This window comes from Trachinotus anak, unplaced genomic scaffold (genome assembly GCF_046630095.1).
Source record: "Trachinotus anak isolate AG129_WGS33_773 ecotype Australia unplaced genomic scaffold, CSIRO_AGI_Tana_v1 ptg000020l, whole genome shotgun sequence".
Taxonomy (NCBI): Eukaryota; Metazoa; Chordata; class Actinopteri; order Carangiformes; family Carangidae; genus Trachinotus; species Trachinotus anak.
In genome coordinates, this window is record NW_027273871.1 from 8,743,596 (window position 1) to 8,766,597 (window position 23,002).

General features: G+C 42.6%; 1 protein-coding gene across 1 annotated transcript; it reads right to left on the reverse strand.

Moving 5' to 3' along the window:
• Nucleotides 1-424: 424 nt before the first annotated feature.
• LOC139637493 (protein sprouty homolog 3) lies at nt 425-21,263 on the reverse strand. Its single transcript, XM_071506228.1, has 2 exons — nt 20,336-21,263; nt 425-6,455 (listed from the first exon to the last, which is right to left on the reverse strand). Exon 2 carries the CDS (start codon nt 6,367-6,369, stop codon nt 5,449-5,451), a length of 921 nt encoding a protein of 306 aa, XP_071362329.1. The 5' UTR covers nt 6,370-6,455; nt 20,336-21,263; the 3' UTR covers nt 425-5,448.
• Nucleotides 21,264-23,002: the final 1,739 nt, after the last annotated feature.

A 23,002-nucleotide genomic window follows, 5' to 3' on the forward strand; every position in this document is an offset into this window, starting at 1 on the left:
TTGTGGAAGGCTTGAAACTGTTCACAGGAACATTTGACAAAGCTTATGTAACAAATTACTTTTGATGTTGAGTAATTAATAATCAAATATATTTTTAATGTAATGGCAACGACAGCCACAACTGGAGGCATTATGTGTTCAGGATGTTTGTCTCATTCTCTTGAACTCGACGTCTCAGTGAGACCTTGAGGGAAACAAACATTCACTTGGACTCAAGGATGGAGTGATTAGATTTTCGTAGTCAAAGGTCAAAGGTCAAGGTCACTGTTACCACAGTCACTTACAAAACTTGTGAACGCGATACCTTTCAGAACTCTTCAATTATACTAATGTGTCAAAATATTAAGGTTGTGTTAATTTATTGATGATAAGATGGGACAACTGCACTTTGAGTAACCCATTCGGTCAGAAAGCACAAGTGTGGTCTGTTTGGAAACTTGTTTTTATTGGTTCATCTTTAGCCAGGAGGGTAGCAGCAGCCACACCACACTGAGGGGAACAAATGAACAAAACCAAAAGACAAACAACAACAACAACAACAGCATCATCGGTGCTCTTCATTTCCTCTGACCGCTGTAAAATAAATACTTCACTCATCAACATCATCCTCATGATTATTGTTATCGCCATTGTTGCAACCACTTAAATAAATATCCATGAAGCAATGTCAGCGATGAAACAGAAAGTGTGAAATGCATATTGTTCCATATATAATATATTCATTTTAGATAGATTTCTATATATATTTGTTCCATATACTCTCCTTAAATTCTTTTACAACATACAAGATGCCAATTTGTACCAGAAGCGATGCTTGCTAAGACACGAGAGGAGACGTGTAGTGGTTATAGTGGCAGCCTGCGCACGTACAGCATCAGACAGGTTCCTGACACGAGCTCCAGTCCTGAGGGAGGAATTTTGGAAACACCGGAAATGTTTGGGAAATCTTGGAATTCAGAGATTTATATACTGGACTGCTTCATTTGTATATACAGATACACATAGCGTGGTCAGCAGAGGTGAGGTGTGGAAGTTGCTAATGACGGCCATGTTAAGAGCATGGATTTGACTATACCTGTAAATTCCCCAAACAACCTAAAAATTAAAAGCCAACACCATGGTGGTCCTTAATTTCCTTGAACTCTTGTTAAGATCAATATTTTTGTTGAATTAATTTATGCCGAATGCTCCTTCCTACTGTCATCATCTATATCCATTAACCCTAAAAGTTTTCTACCATAATATTCATGTTTTTAAGATGTGAAAAGTAGTAAAAATTGCATTGTAGTAAAAACTAATTAACTTTTGCTTCATAAGGTGATTAAAAAATAGACAGCAGGCCTGTCCAGCATAAAACAATCTAAGATGGTTAAACATTAACTCAAAAGACAAAAACTCTAACAGTTGATTTGACTTGTGACCCCACAATGCACTGCCTGAATCACTCTGTGTGTATCTGTAGTACAAACATTGCATACTAAGTGGTTATAGTTGAACTGTGATTGTAAATATTTTGGAGCTGCTCTGAACACAGACGAGTCTGAAACATCATCCAGATCAGACAGAAAACAATCCAGGCACAAATAATAAATGTTCCTCAAGTCGTCTCCACAAGCACCAAGATGTGACTGAAGTCATCCAATCAATGTAGAGGAGACAGTGTGTGCGTCTGTGTAGAACCAATCTGAGGCCATGTCCACACTAATGAGGTTCAATTTGAAAACCTTTTCATTTTTGAGCTTTTCAGTCCACGCTTTGTTTTCAAACACCACAAATATCAAAAAGTACATTGTTTCTCTAAATGAAAGGCATCTACAGGTGATGTTTCCTGCTGTTTTTGAAGCATTGTTTGTCATTCACAGAGCATGCATGCATCATAAATGGCTTCCATGACAGACGTACATCAGCGTGTCTGAAAAGCTCAGTTTCTCCAGACTGGCATTTTAAAAATGTTTTCACTTGTTCTGTTTCGGGTGATTGAAAACTTTCGCCGAGTATGGATGAAAAGAGGGGAAAAAAGTTTTCAAATTCATCATCATTACTGTGGACATAATGTCAGCCTAGGTGATTTGCATTAATACGTGTCAATTACATAGACTAGATTTTTGGTTGCCAATGCTTATAATAAAAATAATAATAATTATAAAGTCATAGGAAACATTAAAAGTGGATAAAGTTGCAACATTAAAAAAACAAAAGTGAAACCCGTGAAGAGAGCAGAAACATTTGGGGCAACATTTAGACATCCTAAAAAATTAACCAACAAAAAAACAGCAGCAACACATAAAAAAACTATGTAAATTTTCCTTATCACTCATAAAAACAGACAAGCAATACAACAAACAAAAAAAACCATGTAGGCAGCTACATTTAGGTGACTTTGGTCAGTCAATATCCTCTTTGTCCAGAAAGAGACTTTAAAGGGGCTCGCTGTAAGTTTTGCTATTGCTATGTAGCCAACATTAGCATAACAGCTGCTTACTTACTGGTCTTACCAAGAGCCTCCGCCTTCATTGTATTTACAGTGCGTTTACAAGATGTTATATTATGCCCTCTGAGCAGTACTACTTCAGGCTAGCAAACCTGGGGCTAGCTGGTTAGCATGCTAACTACAGTCAAAAAAAAAGAAGCAATAGAAATAAAAGCAAAACAAGAGGGTTGCCCTCCACCACTGGAGACAGCTCTTGAAGAGTAAAGGAATGAAGTTTGATGCCGAACTTGCAACATTTATTCTAGACTGGTAAGTAAACAGCTGTTAATGCTAACATTAGCTATGTAGCAATAGCAAAACTTACAAATAGCTCCTTTAATAACTGTGTTGTGTGGGGAAAAAAGTGCAACTGTCTTTACTGTTTGCCATCAAACCTGCACAAATGCAGTTTTACCAATCTGAGGAGTAGTTCTGTCAACTTCAAAGGTGCGAGTTCGAACAACATTGTCCAACCACTTCTCAGGTCAAAGGTTTATACCTGTTGAAACTGGCCACAGCAGATTCCCTGTGGCTGCAGCCCATTACCTCCCTGTGGTGATGCAGCGAATCAGACAAATGGGGATGACTGAAGAAAGAAGTTGTGACTTTTGCGTCTGTGCACACCAGGCTGTGTAAAGCCAAGATGATTGTTGGATTGTGTGTTTGGGAGCCTCCTGCTTGCACCATGAGGAAGAGGTTTTACTGGAAATCAGACTTTGTGCTACATGCAAAAGTGGTCACAGTTGTACTGATGTTACACACCTGAGAAGAATTGTTCCACAAGACTTAATTTTGTTCTTTTGAGCCAGAATAAAAAAACAGGAAATGACCCAGAGCACAACTGACTGACAGCCAATCAGCTTCAGAGCTTGGCTTTTAGTACGTGCTGCTAAAGATGTGTTTGGTCTCAGTCACCACACTGAGCTGTTCTAAGGGACATGGTAATGAATTCAGTTCAAGTTTCCTGTCAGTGTTGCCCCAAAAGTTCCTGCAGTGATCACAAGTTGGACAGTAAATAAGTAAATGTTCAGTATAATGGAAAACGGACATAATAACATCAATCTCATAGGAACAAAATAAAGCAGAATAAAAATAGTTATACAGTTAATAGCCCATATTTACATATAAAAATATAGCAAAGTAACTTTGAACAAATCAGGTCAGTGAGTGTGTGGGTGTATGTCTTTGCTTGGCTGATGCATCCTGACACACACACACACACACACACACACACACACACACACACACACACACACATACACACACACACACACAAACTCAGCTTTGAAGCCTTCCTTCTTAGCAAAATCATTTCAACACACGGTCTCTGATCTGACTTCACGGCAACATCAGCATCCTCCGCTCTTTCCTCTTTTCCTCCCTTCATCCGACCTCCCTCATCTCTCTCTCTCTTCCCATCACCCCCCACCACCACCACCACCACCATCAGCTGTCCATCTGCCAAACACCACAGCTCCACTCATCCTGTCCCCTTCCCCTCCCCTCCCACGCTCCATTCTTCTCCGGCCCATTAAGAGCTATCATGAAGCTAATTGCCTGTTTGATCAACTCTCTGTGGACCAGGAACTGGAGGCTTTTAGCCCTCTGAGCGTAAGAGGAGAGACGGACGAGGCAGGAGGGGATGTATGGGTGTGTGGGAATAATGCGCCTCGACTCAGTCGGCTTAACTCAAACTCGACAAACAACAGGTCACGAAGAAATCAAGTCATCCTGAAAGCAGGTTCGGATTAGTTATGACTTTTAAATAACATTTATTTTGAGTGGAAACAAATGTCCCGGCATAATTGTACTTGAGTTATGTTGAATCAAGAAAGCGAGACAGGGAGATGGTTCAGAGAAAAGACCATTTGATTTGAGGATGGGAGGACAGGTTGGAGGAGAGGAGGATGGAGGAGGGGGCAGTGAAGGAGGCCGGGAGGAGGAGGGAGGTTGGCGACAGACTGACTTGAGGAGGAAACCCGACCGGACCCCCAGAGCTCCACTGAAGCGGCACTGCTAAAAATAAGACAGGGAGGCTTCTGCTGCTGACGGAACAACATACACACAGGCTCTACATACACAGGTTGTACAGTAGGAGGACACACACACACTCACACAGACACACACACACACACGCTGCCCAGTCACAATGGATGCACCCTCCCTCCGGTTAAATAATCCCCATTCAGCTGTTGGCTGCCGAGGAAAACATCGTCCATCTACCTCACAGTGCTATACCTTTACAAATGAGCTTAATAGCTTTGAAGTTCACACAGTTCGTACAGTGCATGGTCCCTTTTTGGTGTCAAACTGTTGGTGCTAGTGTCTTTGTTCTCACTTTGTGCCTTGGTGCTTTGCTCAGAGTCAGATATTCACTGTGACATGAACATTGGTTTCTTCATTCTTTCGTCTTTAGCCTCTAGTGGAGTTTGCTGAATGTCTCTGTGATCTCAGTCTCTCATGCTTCTTCTGATTCTCTCTTCCATGAGAATCACCACAGGCGCCTTCCCTCATGATTTGGTCCATCACCCGTCTCTGTGCGTTGTCTTTGCAAAGGTTGGGGAGGAAGGAGGTTCAACAGTAAATAAATAGATTTTTAAGATGTCCAGATTACACCATAGGATGCAGAGAGAGGCGACTCCTGCGTGGACATCTTGGTTCAGGTCAAAGGGCAGTCCAGCACAGCACGACACCTCCTTCTTCCTTCAGGATGAGTTTCTGTTGTTCAGGCTTGAAGTCTCCAACGTGAACAGGCACAGTAAAGCTTTGGTCCCTCCTGAGCTGGAGAAGTAAAGTCAAGGTACATTAGGTGAACAACACTTCGTGGTTAGTTGGTTGGTTGGCTTGTCATATGTAGGTAGGTGGGTCACAAAGGCATTGTCGTCACAACGTCAGCTGTGGCACTGTTGATTGGCGAAAGTGTTGCTTTGGCCATGGCTGATGGGAAACTGTTTTCACCTGGCCCCCATCCCAGCCTGTCATAACGGCTTCTCCAGAGCTTTGCTGCGGAGCGAGGGGTGACCAGGGTTCGGGTTGGAGGCGGAAATCTTGCGGCACACAGTGTTGGTGTTGCTGCACCTGCAGCCGGGGCGCGTGGCCCGATCGTGGGCGCACTGGCACAGGGCAAGGCACAGCCTGGCAGGAGGGTAGCAACAAAGGCAAGGCAGGCAGAGCGCCAGCAGCCCCATCGTGCCCCAGCGGGCACAGGCGTGGGCCGGAGCACAGGAGCACGGCCGGTCAGCGCAGTTGTCCTCGTCGTCCTGGGCGGAGCAGTGATAGAATAAGCCTTTAACGCAGCACAAGCAGGTGCCGTATTCGACGGCGCTCTCGGCAGAGCACAGACAGCGCTGTCCACAGGCCCAGCAGGAAGGCAGGCGGCGTGGGGTACAGCACTCTTGGCACTTACAGCGACCACAGCGCTCGCAGATGAACTGATGACGGCCCAGCTCAGCCTCGTCCTCGGTCAGGCCTTTACCAAAGGAAGCGTCTGGCTTGAGTTCTCCTTTAGGTTGAGAACGGACCGCCGAACTCAGCCCAGAGTGAGACGGCGTCAAACCTGCCAGCAGCCGCTGGTCTGACGTGGCACTGGTCCGGGACATGGAAGAGCTTATGGTGCTGGAACGGCTCAGGTGGGACAGATGGCTGTGCTGCTGCTGACTTTGGCTGCGCGGCAGGGCAGAGTGGAAGGGGGGCTGGGGGTGATGGGTGTATACTCCGTGAGGGTAGCGGTCATCATGGACATAAAAAAATCCGGACTGGGACACCGGTTCCAGCGCCACGGGCCTCTCCACATAGTCATTGTTGGCCCGGATGGCACGTATCTGGTCGAGCGACAGCACTGGGACCTGCTGGAGGTCCAGGCCGTCCGGCTCCATCCTGAAGGAACGAGCAGGGTCCATCCTGCTGAGCCGGGCCAGGTGGCACCAGGGCTGCAGGCCGGGGCTGGCACAAGGCGCTCCCACCACTCACGGCACATCAGATAAACCTGCAAACACAGAGAAGGGAAGCGACGGATGTTAGTGATGATGAATTTAACTTCTATGATTCAATCATCATAATCCAGATTTTTGCGATTAGCACAACTAGGCCGCATGCTGTTTGAAACCTTTCCACCCATGTAGTTAAAAGCCTTTTTATGATAGAATCTGCCACAAATATAATTTCAACATAAATATAATTTACAAATGACTCAGTTCCCAGAACCTAAATTTACATCATAAATGATGATGATAATTTTACAGTTAACACAGAACAGCAGGAAATTCTCAGCATGTGAGAAACTGCCTCCAGTGAATATTTGGTATTTTACATTTTCAAATGATTCATTATCCAAATTATTATCAGTTTATTTTATGTCAATCAATGAATCAACTAATTGTTTCAGCATTAGATGAATGATCCATTTAACCAAGACAGAAAGTAGCTTTGCTTTCTTTTACTGTGAAGTTATAATCTGGGACATTTTCATATCGGGCTGAACAATTAACGGAAATATTAGAGGAAAATGGTCAAGTCCAATATCCAACACACAGGAGCTGCAGTTTTCTTGATGAAGGTAAAATGTGTCACAACAGAACATAAATGGACAGTTGTGGTTATTTTAAATTATTATTCCAACTGAAACTGCACAAAATATCACAATAAATGCCAAAATAATGGCAGTTAGATTTTTTGCATATCATGCAGCCCTGTTTTCTGAGAAAGGCATGTGCTCTTAATTCATATACAGTGTTTGCTGCTCTGAACACGTCCTCTGGTTCACAGGAACTGATGTGTTTTGTTTCTGGTCTTTTTATGTAGCATGTGAACCAAACCACAATGACAAGACAGAAGAAAAACAAGAAGCTCAAACTACATTAGCAGAAAACCAAAGGAAGAAATTATAGTCCTGCCCATAGTTTGATTGACGGAAGAGCTCCGGGAATACAGCACATAAACACTGATCAAAGAGTTTACTTCAGGTTTCTTCATCAGGTTTAAAAAAAACACACAACAAGTCAAAAATTGTAGCATTTCACCAAATAATCATTCATTTATGTCATCAACTCTTTGTTGTGTTGTTATAATTGTGGTGATTTGTGTTATGAAGTAATAAAATCCCTGCCACTATCAGAAGAGTTGAGTTAACTAAAGTGTAAATACAAAATAAATGATGATTAAAAAGCAAACAAAAATCAATCATAACCTCAGTTATTGGCAGAGAGGGTACTTCACTCTACACTCAACAGACAGGAGCCTACTTATTACTCTCCAGATATTTAAGCAGCACTTGATCAGAGATGGGTTTTGGCAGCAGAGCCTCCACAAAACCGTCAGCCATGTCATCACGACTGCTGAGGTTCTCCGCTGCTCCAGCTAACGCTATTATTAGCCTGCCAGAGCCGGAGAGATACGACCATGAGGTCCACACTGTAATTTAGCATCTGTTGAGCACAGCTGCTGCTGCCACGGAGGAAACCCACCTGCAGAGAGAGGCCGGCAGTGCGGCAGAGAACAGAGGAAAAGCAAAGTCCAGGTTTAATCCTGCAGCTGATTCTGTTTGTGGATCAAGAGACACGTCTCCTGTGGCAGGAGAGGAGCCTCTAGTTTACCTGCGAGGCTTTACAAGCCTCAAGTGGCTGGATCATTGAGACAATGTCGTATTTTAGAAAACAGTTGGTAAATATAAAGTACCCAGAGCTTTGGTTTGTGGTTCAAACTGAGCAGCAGCCACAGCTAAAAGCTGAATCTGACAGTATCTCCGAACATTAGGGCTCTAAAATGAACACATCTGCGTAGTTACACCACAGAGACTCAGGAGAAAAATACATTTCTTTGTAAACCTGGTAAACTGAGTTGCTTTGACCACACTGGTCATTCACACTTAATGTGGCGAATTTCGCTTGCTCATCCCGCCACTGCTCCACCCAGGCTTCCTGCCTTTTGACCAAATTGCGTTTTCTGACGTCTGTAAGTGATAAAGATGAGCAGTAAAACTTATCTTCAAGCTCCCAAACAATCCTTTCAGGATATGATCAGGACTGCGTCCTTTTTCTTTTTCCTGCAGTTACTGGTTCAAAGTGAGTTTAGATGTTTTTCGGACATTATCATTGTGTGATTCTACCCATGAAGTCTTTCCTCAAACAAAATGACTTTTATCTTCCACCTTCCGGCCTTTTGTTACATCCAGATTCCCTAAGTTCAAAGACACATGTGCTTCTATTGACTCTATGTATGTTGTCAGTTCTGAGAAGATGTTTGATTACAATATGTTAATGACTTCACTCACTGGTGACACTGACTCATGGGTTAAACTGACCATAAATTTAAAAAATAGTCAGTTAGATGAACTCTGCATCTCTTTGGTTTCTCTAAGTAGCAACAGTATAAGTCAAATAACACATTTTACAGTGTCTATATGTGGTTAACTCTGTATTTTAAACTTTATGTTTATCTATTTCTAAACTGCAACAAGAATGTTTAGTAGCAAAGATCCTCTCTGCCTGGATTACGTTGAGAGTCAGTGTTTTATGAATGAATGAACAGCAGCACAGGAGTTTGCTTCCAACAAAGGCTCTTTGGTTCAGGTTAGGGAGAAAATGTGGCTGGTGGAAAACAAATCTGTTGTCTGTGAGCTTTCTAAGTATGTAAATGAACGGCAGAAGCAGATCATATTAATAGAAAATATGATCCAGTTGCACTTATGTTTCCTGCTAAATGCATTTGTCACAGTTTAGTTGTAATTTGGAGGAGATGGGGTCGGGCGGCATGTGGAGTGATGTTTAGTCATTGAAACGCTGGTTTTGACTGCGGCTTAGTGCTTAAAGGGTGAATATAAATTTGCTTCTGTGCAGTAAAGTCATGAGAAAGTAGAATAAATGAATTGATTCACTGTTCAGACATCAGATGAGTCCTGAATGAAAAAGACAGCTCAGTGTTTGTTGTCCATGTTGGAAGTAAAATGTGTGTTTCTTTGTGTGTGTCTGTGTGTGTGTGTGTGTGTGTGTGTGTGTGTGTGTGTGTGTGTGTGTGTGTGTGTGCGCGCATGATAAACACATTAAAAACCTCCCCATTCAACATGAACCCAAACTGTGCGCTCATACACACTCAGCTACACACTCAGGGACAAACTGCAGTGTGGCCAAGTGGCCACGGGGAAGAGAAAGCTGGCTCCCTTGTCACATGGGGCCGGTCGTATCGGGGAGTAATGAGGCCACATGGAGAAACATTTAAAGCTGCTCAGATCATCAGATTAGATACTGGAAGAGAAAAACACTGTTAACGTATCAGAAGTTTTTACAGTGAACATCTGCCCTGAACTGCCATAACAAACGGCCGTCATACCCCTCCACTAAAGACTGTCCCACAGGAAACAGGGTCACAGGTCGTCTGTCAGCAGGTTACTATGACCCACAGTTAGGTTTTGTTGCTAGGCGACATCTAGTGGTCGTAGTGATGATGACAGGAGCAAAGGGAAAAGTGCGGTGACGTAGTTTATAGAGCGACAGAGTCCACGTCAGGAGGAGGTTGGGGTGGATGGATGAATATGACCCAGGAGAGCGATGTTCGATTCCCATGTGACAGGAGCAGTTTATGTTGTTTCTATTATCTATGACAACAAAGATCGTCTGATGTTGAGGAAGTACTTATTTTAGCCCAAATCACCATCTGTTCCTGAACCTAACCAAGTAGTTGGTTTTACTTTAGTTTTATTTCTAAGCTGCTCATGTGAATAAACAGCCAATCACCAGCTTTATTACATCTTGGTCCAAGTATGCTGCATCCTTATTGGCTCACTGACGCTGATGAGATTTATTCATTTACTCCTAGGGTATTGAAATCTGGTATCAGATGACGAGGCACCGTTCGATCCTCGATAGCATCTAACCAATTCAGTCCATAAAAGGATCGAAGTTCGACACCTGGTCCAGCCCCACATGTTCCAGCGTCAGCCAGACCTGCAGCCTGTGGAGTCTCAGCAGTGTTTCCAGTACCTGTTCAGCAGGAAGCTTTGTTCTGATGGATGAAATGAGTAAGACAAACTTCACAACTCCCAACAATGTGCATCAAACAAGCTGATTGGTCAATCTGATTTTTGAACAACATCCTCATGTTAAGTCCAAATATGTGCATGTTTGCTTTCATGCACCAGAGAAGTGACTCCCAGCCTGTAACCATGGAAACATCGTATTATTGCCCTGTTATCCACAGCTAAACAGTGAAATACAGGAAGTAAGAAAAGACAAGTGGCCTCCGGAAAATGCAGAGCAAAAGCAATAAGAGAGGAGCAAACAGAAGTAGGTGTGGGGGAGGTGGATGGAACCCAAGAATGGCAATCCTTCACTGGGAGGGAAGGAAGGAGAGGTGATCAGCAAGCTGGACTCTGAAAACAAAAATAAAAACCTTTTCCTCTCCTCCAGGCTTTTCAACAAGAGCCTTCTGAGACAGTCTGTGGCAGCCTGAGCATCAAGGTGCTGCACCCTGCAGCCTCCCTGCCCTGGAGCCTCCTCCCAGACTCCGCCTTCCAGCCATAAAGCAGCAGATAAGGAGGCCCAGGTTGGTTCAGATGAGGATGCATTTTCAAATTAGTCGGAGGAGAGAGGAGAAGTCCTGGTGACTAATCTCATCAGGGAGAGTGGGGGCCACGGCTCGCTCATACTCTGTCTGCCTATCAGGCCATCTAATTGTTAAAAAGAAGAGGCCTGCCGTCCATTTCCATGACCTCATTTTTATTTACTGGTTCAGCCAACTACAGTCACCCCCCTCCCACCCCCCCCAACATGACACAAATACTGCAAGTCATGTCAAAAAGTCTGAGACTGTTGCACCAAGGATGGAAGACTGTAGTGGAGCATCTTTCATGTTCAGCACAACATTTGACTGAAGAGTGAAAACGATTTGTTAATTACTTGATTAACAGTTTTGACACTTGTTAATTGTCAGCTTCACTTTTTAGATGTAATAATTTCCATTTCAGTTTTTTATCATCAAAAAAATAGATGATCCTTTTGATACTTGACTCTTGGTCAGAAACAAAAACATCCATCCAAATATCACATAATTACCATAAATCTTATACCATAGACCAAGTCTGGACTTCAGAGAGGGAGAAACAGGTGTAACTAAAAGGACACCGGGGGAGAGTGCAGGCTTCACCAAGGCCAAAGTCAAACATCATACACCAGACTTCAGAGAAAAAAATTCGAATTCATAGTAAATTATCTGGATCTGCCCCAAAATTTACAGGGTTCTTCCCTGGCCCATGTCTCATCCCTCCACCAAGTTCGATGCAAATCGGTTCTGTATCTTTAGCATAGCCCTATGAAACAAAACCTCATTGGTGGAGATTGTTACTGTGATAATCAGTGGAGTCAGTATTTCAATTCAATTCAATTCAATTTTATTTGTATAGCGCCAAATCATAATATACATTATCTCAAGGCACTTTACAGGGTAAGGTCAAGACCTTACTTATTTGTGCCCTAAATCTGCAGCAACATATTTTTAACACTGGTAGACAAGCACATACAAAGTTGATAAAGATGCCAGTTTATTTTACCACTACTGGTGTTTTCAATGTTATTTCTTATGAGCCAATGAAAGTCTGTCTCAATGGTCCTGTATTAGCATCACATGACCTGTATCGCCTCACTGATTGGCTACTCTGAGGAGTGGGGAGTGTCTGTTATGTCTCTGGCAACATCAACTAAGATGAAACGTGTGTGTGTGTGTGTGTGTGTGTGTGTGTGTGTGTGTGTGTGTGTGTGTGTGTGTGAGAGAGAGAAATAGCTTAAAAATGTGCATGTGTATAACGTCTCAGGGCAAAAATAACCTGAAGCTGGGTTTAGATTTGTTTTGTGTGAAGAAAGCTGACATGCATTGATGTATATTTATGTACAATTATGTATATGTATGTACAAACTCATGGCTTTTATGATTTGATATAAATATAAAACTAATCCCTTTTTATTTTCAACCATCAACTTCAGTGCCTGGAATCAGATCTTTTTTTATACCACTGATACTGGAACCAATACAATGATACAGTATTGTCCTTTTTCAATACACCAGCTGATACATTTTTAGTTACAAAAATATAACAAACTCAGAATACAATAACATTTAACATTAATATTTATACATTTATAAATGTAAAAACTCTACTGCTCTTGAAAACCTGATTATTTTGTGAATATAAAAAAAACTTTATGTGGTTCTGTTTTTCCCTGATTTCTCTGCCTTATTCATTGGGAGCTAAATCTTGAGAATCTAAAGTGTCCTGTTCATTCACATCACTGATGTTCACACTAATGTGATGGTGGCTCGACGCAGGGTCATGGTCGTCAGCACAGTGACTGTTTTATTTAGCAGATAATCTGGCTCTGAGGAGAGAGGGAAGAAGATGAGCAGCATCTCTTCCTCTCTGTCTTTCTCTCTCTGAAGCTGGTGCTCAGCGGCATTGTAACATTTAAAGAACAAAGTGTCATCGTGGAGAAACAACAGGAAGTGAGAAGAAGGGGAAGCTGGGCAGACGTTATCAAATTACTCAAGCTTCTCCTGATTTCTTCAAATTCAGTTCCTCTTAAGATGCTATGTGACGTCTGTGAGATGTAAAAATGACTGAAACAAACCAAACTGACAAAAAGTGGAAAACAGCAAAACGGTCACAGAGAGCTGGAGTTTCAAGAGACCGTCAGTGGTAACCTGAGGATGGACCTCTGTGCTGGGGGAGTATCAGTGGTGACTGAGCCTCTGCCATGGAACAGACACACACACAAACACACACAAACACATACAAACACAAACACACACTCCTGCTCTTTTCCACAAAAACACACTCACTCTATACACTTTATTTCTGCTTCACAGACAAGTTTGGAAACTTTCTTAAAGCTCCACACAGTCTAAAGGTAGATGTCCATGTGTTTGTGATTATAAAGCAGCTCTAGGTTCTATATTAATACTGTGAAAGTATCAAAGCCTCAGTCCACAGAGAAATGCACACAGCCTGTATTCAGAAACTGAGCCTTAAAACCAGCCTTAAAACTGAGCCTTAAAATCTTCTCTCACGTTGTCCCCCGTTGGTGGAACGCACTACCACTTCCTACCAGAGCAGGGGCGTCCCTCTCTACCTTTAAAAGACTCCTGAAGACCCAGCTCTTCAGAGAGCACCTTCTCTCCTAGCACTACATGACAAATCTACACTTAAAGAATCGTCACTAGCACTTACTGCTGCGCTAACACTTCTTATCGCACTTAACCTTGATTGTTCCCCTTTCTGTAAGTCGCTTTGGATAAAAGCGTCTGCTAAATGACTAAATGAAATGAAATAAATGAAATAAAACCAGCCGTCAGAACTTCTGGAACTTTGTGATGTCACAACAAAGCAGTCACCGCCCTCAGCCCAGCCCCAAGCCCCGCCCACCTGTTTACCTGAAATCTGCTATATTTTTATTGGATCACTCAGAAAACAGTCAGCGACCTGTTGTTACTAGAACTTAAAAATCTTAAAATGAACAAAATGTAGTTTTAATCTCTCTCCTCTCGTGGGCTTCACAGAGCTATTAGCATTTGTTAGCATTATTTCATAATTTGTAGATGAGGTTTTGAATTTCTTTAGATGCTGCTCTTCAAATAAACGTAAAGCACATAACTTTTCTTCCCAGAGAGAAGATGCCAGAAAACAAGCGAAGTATCAGCAGTCAAACTGAAATGTGCATGTTGTGAATACAGAGTATTTGCAGCTACGTGTCCTTTTCTCAGCACTTTCAATGTGACATCCACACCTGCTTGGTTTAATATTGTGAAGTTGAACAAATTAAATAGAGTTACTTTTGACTCTCCAGTTTTTTACAGTGCACTGGAATGAAATGAAAGAAAAATCCAGAAATCAAATTTTTACAGTGCTTTGGAAAATGGTCAACAGTGTTTTCAAGTATAGCTGATTTGTAGCTGATGCACTAAAACTCCTTTAATGTGTTAAAATGACTGTGGATCAGCAGGAGAGCGTCTCCAGTGGGACCCTCACCAGATGCATCAGCTATTCAATGAAGAGCTGGTTTGTAGAAAATGTAAAATGTACAAATTTAAAGTTCATAACTCCTGGTTTTCATGTAAAAGTTGAAGAATGAGTCTGTGTTTTAGGTTAAAAACTGACTGATCAGATGACAGAAGTAAAGAGAAACTTCTAAACTGTTCCGTTCCTTCGACTTTCCACTGACTCTCTGGAGTCGAGCTGCCGATGGTCGCTGGAGTTTAATGGACAGAGCATCGCTGCATCTCTCACAGATGACATCATGGTTTCAGGCTATTTTAAAAGTGACTGCAGTGACCCTTCGCCTCGGGACGAGGAGGGGTTGCCCTCACCTCTCCTCTTCTTTCCTGTCTCCCTCTCCTCTCCTCCTCTCGTTTCTCCCTCATCCTCTCCTCCCTTCATATCACCTTCACCACCTCCCTTCGCTCTCCCCTTTCATCCACTCTCTGCTTCCTGTCCTTCACTCCTCTAACTTTTCTCTCTGTTTGCTTTTTTTTGGCCTGTCCCTTGTTGTTTTTGTGTCACTGTCTCTCTCCGAAGCATTAAACATTTTCTTTAAGGAGAACTTTGCATGTGCAGCTCAGCAGTGACTATCGCAGTAAATTAATAACCCCAGAAGGTTTAAAGCAACACATCTGCTGGAGATCTGCTTGTTTTCAGTCAAGAAGATCAATATTAATTTAATCTCTGTGCATTCACTTTGAACCAGACACATGCCGTCCAACGACTCCGGACCACTCCAGTCCTCAGTGGTGGACACAGCCTGGTCTCTGAAGCTGTCGTATTAACACCTTACACTTGGGTTATCTTAGGTTATGACAAGGCTCTAACCTGGTTACCCAGATAGTACCAGATATCAGGAGGGGACTCTTGAGAAACTGAGTGATGTCTCTACAGTTGTGGTTGTTTGAAGCTGGGATTATGCTTCTTAAAAGACTCATGTAAACATTTCTGCAAACCTGTGCAGAGGGTGTTGGGGATGGATGGCGGTTCCATTTTAGATCTGGCTCAAAGTTGTTTAAATACCCAGATTCATCAAGATCAGCAGCCAACAAATCTCTTACTGCCTATCCTCTGTGCCTATCGTGTCAGATTCTGTGACCTGTAGCAATGTAATGGGTTCGTCTTCAGTTAACTTTAAGCTCATTGTGCATGAAAACACCAGCAACAGCTGATAAAGCAACCCTTCAGCACAGCAGTGTGTCCATGGTTCAGGTTTGACAGTTACTGATCATAGTTTTTGTTAGTGTCAGTGTCCTGCTTGTCTAGCAATTGGTCCCTGATTGGCACAGTTACAAGCAAGCAGCAACAAAGAGGCAAGAGCAGCAGAGCAACAGTCAAGGGCAGAGTTCGACAGAGTTTTTTAAAGACCTATAAAAACCTCATCTTATGCAGCAGTCAGATAAATACAGCTGAGTAAACCAGCCCAGAAATCCAACGACTCTCACGGTTTATGTTCAGTGCTAACATTCAGTGTCAAAGCAGAGGTTAGTGTGACTCATGTGTAGCAAGGCAGGAAGTAGAGTTTTCCTCCAGTCACAGTTAAATTAATATTATAATTAACTCATCTTAACTTTTAATTAACCAGAACCATGATCTTTCCCTATCCTTGACCAAATGGTTTAGCTTCCATAAACCAGATTTAGCATGACCACAATCTTTCCCTGATCTCAACCATGACCTGGTGCAGATGTTGCAAAAAGCAAGAATATTTAAAATGTCAGCAGAGCGGTTGAAAATATGTTTCCATTGAATATAATTTAGGGTTTTGCAGAATTATCCAATATCAACGTCCTTTTCTGGCAGCAGGGTTGGATAAAACATGTTGCCTACACTTAGCATAGTTAGCAAAATACTTGTAAATGATGAAGTGAAACTCTCCAGGACTAGAGGTCTCAACCAGTCCATCAACTTGGACCCACTCTGAAACAGACCCATGGCAAACAGGCCCGACCAGACCCATCTAGATTGACTAGAATTTGGACCAAACCTGACTGAGGACTGAGGTTGGGTCTGAGTTCATAGGGTAAAATATGGTAAAACAGCACATGAAATCAATGAAATCCAATCAAGTCAAAGAGAATAAAGTCAGCAGAGTCATAAGGTCAAAACGTTTGACTACAGTGGTGCCAGCTTTCCTGGGTGTATGACTGTGCATGTGGTCCGTCAGGCACTAAGACCCAGGGGCCTTCCTCCTGATGCCCTCCGGGAGCACAGCAGGATTGAATGACAATAAACTGGATGAGATACCGGATGTGCCAAATCTGACCCCAACGGAAAGACTGAAATAGACACTGCAGACCAGCAAGTCCAGGCAGGGGGGTGGGGGGGTGGACAGGAAAGAAAGGACCAGTGAATGAGTGAGGGATGGTGATACTAATAATGGTAAAAATGAAAGTAGTGGAACCAGATGAAGAGAGACTGATGAGAAAGCTCCACAGTGTGAGAGAGCAGAGGAAGAAGAGGTGGTAGTTCAGCTGCACATAGTCAAAACTGTGTCTTCAAGGTCTTTTCCTTCCTCCTTTAATCATCTGAACAATATCTACTCATGGCAACTACTGCGTGGTGAGGAAATGTTTACTGTTAGGCAACCAAGCACTTGATTAAGGTTACGAAAGCTAAGATATTTGTTGGCCTTAGATGAACTAACGAAACCTTGAAGCTCTTGGACCATCCAGCAGCTCTATCTGACTTTATAAAAGTACACAAAAGTAAAAGTACTCTCTGTATCAGAGCATTTGTCAGTCCTTTAATTCGAAGTAAAACATAAAGACAAGATTGTGTAGATATGGTTGTGTCATTACTCAAATGCCTCCACTGTCTAAAATATCTTTCCGAGAAATAAAATGAACTTCCTGCATAGACACTGAAAATAACCTTGTTTTGTAGAACAGTCCAGTCAGTGTATTTCCTAGAAAGAACAGGCTGTAAATATCTGGTGGAACCAGGAAATGTCTCCAGTGAACCTGTTACACTGTGGCTGGATTGAATAAAGGTATGTGGCTTAATTATACTGGATTCAGGGGCCGTTGCTGCTCTAGAGCCTCTTACTGGGCCTTTTTTCTTTCAGAGTTCTTGAGTTCTGGTAGCTGTTTCCTTCAGTTTGGTCCCGTAGCATTAAATTCTTCAGCCACGACACACCACAACATGCTGTGGTGTTTTAAAGGTGGAGTATTTAAAGCCAACTGTGACACTTAAAAAGCACAAGTTTCACAGACTAACACGAACTAGTTTCAGGTCCTTTGATGGTTAAAAAAAAAAATCAGTCTTTTTCTCTCACTTTTTGTCCAAGGAGACAAAAAACCAGCAACTGTCCTTTCTAGAGCCTTTTAAAGACCAGACTGTGATCCTGCAGGTCAGAGTCGGCACCAGTCAGTGATGTAAGTCACTGAATCTTAAGTTGAGCATGATTTAAATCTCGGTTGATCGTCAGTCCTTTGCTTTCCACGAAGCTGTTGACTGCTGACAACTTTGATTCTCTTAATTTCCATAATTGCTTGAATCTTGAGACTTCCTGTACAGTAGTTGGTTGATTAGAGGAGCAGACAAGAGTGTGGATCATCTAGGATTTGAAATTTAATGGGTCTTTCTTAGATGGACAGCGAAGACTAAAATGTCAATATGATGGTAAAGATTCTCAGCTGCTGCTTGTTGTATCTGCTGTTCATAGTCCTACTATATTTCTATTGTTCTGTTGTTGTTCTTTGGAAAATATTCCAGTGGTTTCATGGCAAAGTTTAGAGATACTTAAGATACTCAATCCACAGTCCCATAAATCAGAAAATAAAAAATACTCTCACATTGAGAAGCTGGAGCCAGCACATTCTTTGACCTTTGAACTTGCCTGATAGACAACTTGGAAAATTATTAGATTATCACAGTTTCTTGTCGATCAACGAATCAATCAAGCCAATAATCCAGAACTAGTTCAGAGTGCCTTTGTGTGGGGAAATTACGGATTTAATTTGTACTTGAAGAGAAGTCAGCAGGTTTTCCTGTTCACTTCAATACAGTTTTTCTTGTGACATCTAGTGGCCTTTGGACGAGCTACACATTAAGACAAACTCTGCCATGATTGAGGGTTTGTTTTCTTTCTTTTTTTTTTGCTAAGCACTAATTGTTGCCACTGACAAATTTCTCCTGATTTAAATTTGAAGTGTCTGTAGGTGGCGCTCATTTATTTGCCTTCTCTGTCACACTGACTGTTCCTGCTCATCCTGCAAATTATTCAGCTCCTTTTTTTATCTATTCCACATGTTAGGAAATAAAAAGTCTTGAGTTTCTCAGCAGTTGCAAAGAACAAGACATAGTCCTTTTATCAGCTTTTAGCAGGTGTGACTAAGCTTTTCAATTAGAAACAAAGTAGAAAACTGACATAAAACAACATTCTGTTTTTTTCATACTAAATTCAGTTGAATGTGCAGGCTGTTTCTTTTTCTTTTCTTTTTTTACTGCGAGTCTTTTCTCTCTTCCCACAACTTTGTGGTTCTGCAGTGCATTAGAACAGTGCATTAGCTCCTCTGCTGTGGCATAACCCACCTCCCCATCTCCATTCATCCCCTCTCTCTCGCCATCCATCTAGCCATCCATTTCATCATTCGTTCATCTGTCTGCCATATTCCTCCGCTCCACACGTTCTGTCCCCTCCCTTTCATCCATCCATCCATCCCTGGTCAATCCCTCCTCCTAACATTACCACTCCTCTTGTCCCATTCACTTTCTCTCTCTCTTCCTCCCTCCCATCAGTCCGTCCCATCATTTGCTCATCCACCCACCCCTCCAGTCCCACCCCAGCGGAGATGGGTATTGACATTCTGCATCCGACCTTGAGGACAATCAATCCCAACCCCACATGTCCCCATCACAGTTACACACACATGGACACACACACACAAACTGCTGAAGCACAAACGCAGCCTAACAATCAGTTAATAGGATTATTTCACTCTCTTCAGTTTCAGAGGAATCTCTACGGATTTGCTAAAAGTCGTCTAACTTGCTCCAAAAGTTGGTAAAAACACAAACTGCATGTTTCTGTTCAGACTTATAAACTGTCAATAGGACTAATTCACCTTCACTTTTAATGAAACAGTAACTTGACTCAGTCTGTCCACCAGGGGCAATGGAGGACGTCCGTCCATCTCTTCAGCCATAAACAAGCTCCAACACCCATCCAGATATTTAACTGTAGTAAACACTCAGGAATCACTTGATAATTCTCCCTCCAGTGAAAAGATGTTTAGGAGACGGCGTCCTGATGTTGACTCTGATTATCTGTCCACCTCTTTATCTCCATCTTCACTGTGTGGCTGCACAGGATTCAGACCAGCCCTGAATTACAGTTTTCACCTGGATTTACCTGCTTTCTCTGCTGATAGTGAAATTGGGTAAATCGCCCTCAACTTCTGTGCACGTTTCTGGTTCAGATCTTATGAGTTTGGACTTAAAGGTCCATCTCGGTTTGATCTGATGTAAACTTGTAAGCCAGCAGATTTGACCACAGAGCTGAATAAATCAACCAAAAGTTTATCGTACCATTAAAACCTATAGGACTTAACTGAAAAAGCAAAAATCTATCAACAAATATTCATGAGAACATCTCGTGTATCTGCCTCTGGTTTCTGTATCATCCTGCTGAGTTTTCACAGCCTCAGAATATCTATTTCTCCTGGAGACTCCAATTTAAAAAGAAGAAACTGAAATGGAAAAGGCTGTTTGCAAAGCTACAAAAGCCTTTTGAATTATTCCTCATTTCATCACAATTCCAGATGGAACGTTTTCAGTTCAAGGTCACACAAATCATCAATAGTTGATCAGCAGATCAAATGGCGACAGGATGAATTTATGCTTACCTCTGACTGGTGGGAGATCCATTCTGCGGCGGCGTGCTGGGATGTCCTGGGTGAGTGTGTGTGTGTGTGTGTGTGTGTGTGTGTGTGTGTGTGTGTGCCGCCTACAAAAAATCAAAACAGTATTCTTATTATATCCCTTTAATGACTTCTAATGTGTCTGTGAGACCCAGTGATGTTTTTATCTTGTTCTTAATGTACTTTTGTGAGTTTCTAATCTAACTTGAAGTTACTGCAAGTGGCTGTTTAGTTAAAATATTTCTATGAGCCCCCACAGCAGTTATTAATAAGATAACTGTAGCCCTGTGGTCTTCAGGATGTGAGAATGTAAGGAGGTTAAGGCTGGGAGGATGCTCTTTCTCAATGTGACGCGCCCTCCTCCTCCTCTTCCCGGAGCTGTTCCACGAGCGCTCTGATCCCAGTGCGTCCTCCTGAGGTCACCTCCTCCTCCTCCTCTCCCCCAAAAAAACCAAACGGTCCCTTTCACACACGCTGCATTGACGGGCTCCACACTCTCTGTCCAGGTCGGAGAGACGTTCAGGTTGCAGGAGGCGCTTCCGATGTAGAGATCCTGTCAAAAACAGGCACCGTTTGGGCATCTGACTCTTTATATCTGCAGTTTGGAGAAAAAGAAAAATGTCCTCAGCTGCAGGAGAGAGGTGGAAGTGTCTCCTCGCAGAGTGGAAGGACCAATGTGTAATACTTGCTGCAGCGCAGTGTTTTTGGTGTAAAAGGAAATGAAGATAAAAGGAAAACTGCCGCTGGAGGTTTGAGTTAAATTCTTCCACAGTCACAGATCGAACGCAGAACTTTTTAAAAGGTCTTCCTCTTTTTTTCCACTCAAAGAAAATGTTTCTTCTCTCGTCCTGTTGTAGTTTCCTCTCCTCTCCCCGAGAGATGAATGACTGAGAGCTGGATGCACTTTCTCTCTCTCTCTCTCTCTCTCTCACTCTCTCTCTGTCTCTCTCTCACTTACACACACACACACAGCAGTCACCCCTCCTCCTCCCTCCCTCCCTCCCTCTCTCTCTCTCTCTCTCTCTCTCTCACCCCTCTCTCTCCCATCATTGAATTCAGTTCACTTCTGCGTGATGAACATGACGAGGCAGGAGCATGTTCCTCTCACAAGAGTTGATCCTTTCAGGCAACATTACTGTACATTCACAGGTGACGCCATCATGATTCTGCCTTTTGTCTGTTTTCTTTTCATTTCTTTTATTTGAAGCTCAACCATTGTTTCCATGAGCAACACTGGTCCAGTTCCAGTTAAGAGCCTTTCATTTTAAAGTTACTGTAAAAATCTGAATTTGAAAAGTTTTGTCGTTTTAAATGATGTTCAGGTTTTTTTGTTCTTTCTGATCGGGGGTTGGTTGCCTGGTCAGTTGAACTGTCACAGCTAAATTCATTCACAATACCTGACAAATAGGCGGTGCTGAAAGCTTCGTGGTGTATTGAGGGGATGGGCATGCTAATTGGTAACATGCTAATGCTAGCCAACCACAATTGTCTGCTAATTTAGCTGGCTAACTGTCAGATAGCAAGCTAGCAAGCTCCTTCGCTAACTGGAAACATAAACACAGGTCTGCATCAGATTTTATTCTTTTACTCACCAAGAGCTGTCCCTTGAAAGCAATCCTCATGTTGTTCTTCTATATCTATCATTTCTTTTCTTTTACTGAAGTTAGCATGCTAATCAGCTAGCCGCGGCACCGTCGGACTGTCCTGTCACTTTCCGATAGCGAGTCACTGTAGCGTACAGGCTGCTATGAAGAAGTAGCGCTGCTCAGTGGACGTATAATCTCTTCTCTTGTAAACAGAGCACATAATGATAAAAACGGACATAATAATGGCCATAAGGAGGCTAACGCTAACGCTAACAGTCAGGCAGCTGCCAAAGTACAAACAGAGAGATGTTGTACATGAACAAGAAATTGAGGCTGTATTTACTTTTGAAAGTCCCTCTGAGCCGGCTGACTTCCTGTAGTCTGCCTCCAGTGGTGGCATCTATGACTGTGGCAGATTCATACGTGTATGACCTCATTTTATTGGTCATTACAGAGAAAACCTTTGAGTGTTTATTGTGTTCGCAGTAGTGGACGAGGAAGTGATTTCATCATTGTATCTGGTGTGTACAACATGGACTCTGCCGACCACCCGGGCTCTGCTGCGCTGCAGTTCTTGTTGTATTGTCATGTGCAAACTGCACAACGTGTCACATTCTGAATTATTCTACTTATATTTCAAACCTTGTACAGGATTGTCTCTGTACTTATTGTAGACATGAGAGGGAGGCAGATTTTCATTCATTCATTCGTTCATAAGGACAAGTGACATCACTGACAATATGCTGCATGACTGTAATATGAACCTCCTTCCTTTGTCTCTGTGTGTGAGAGGATGCTCGTGTGTGTGTGTGTGTGTGTGTGTGCGTGCTCTTGTCTCTTTTGGTCTGTGCCCTTACTCAGCAGCTTGCAGCTATAGCAAGTGTAGGCATACAAACACGCACACACATTAAGGTAAGCGGACACTGGTCCCTAATGGGGGGGGGGGGGTTCTGTTTCCTGTTGAGGAAAATATCTGAGATGAAACAAACTGCTGATGGAGAGACCCTGAGGGGAATAAAGACAAAGAAAATGTGATTATCTGAAAGAAATCAAAACTATCTGCAAG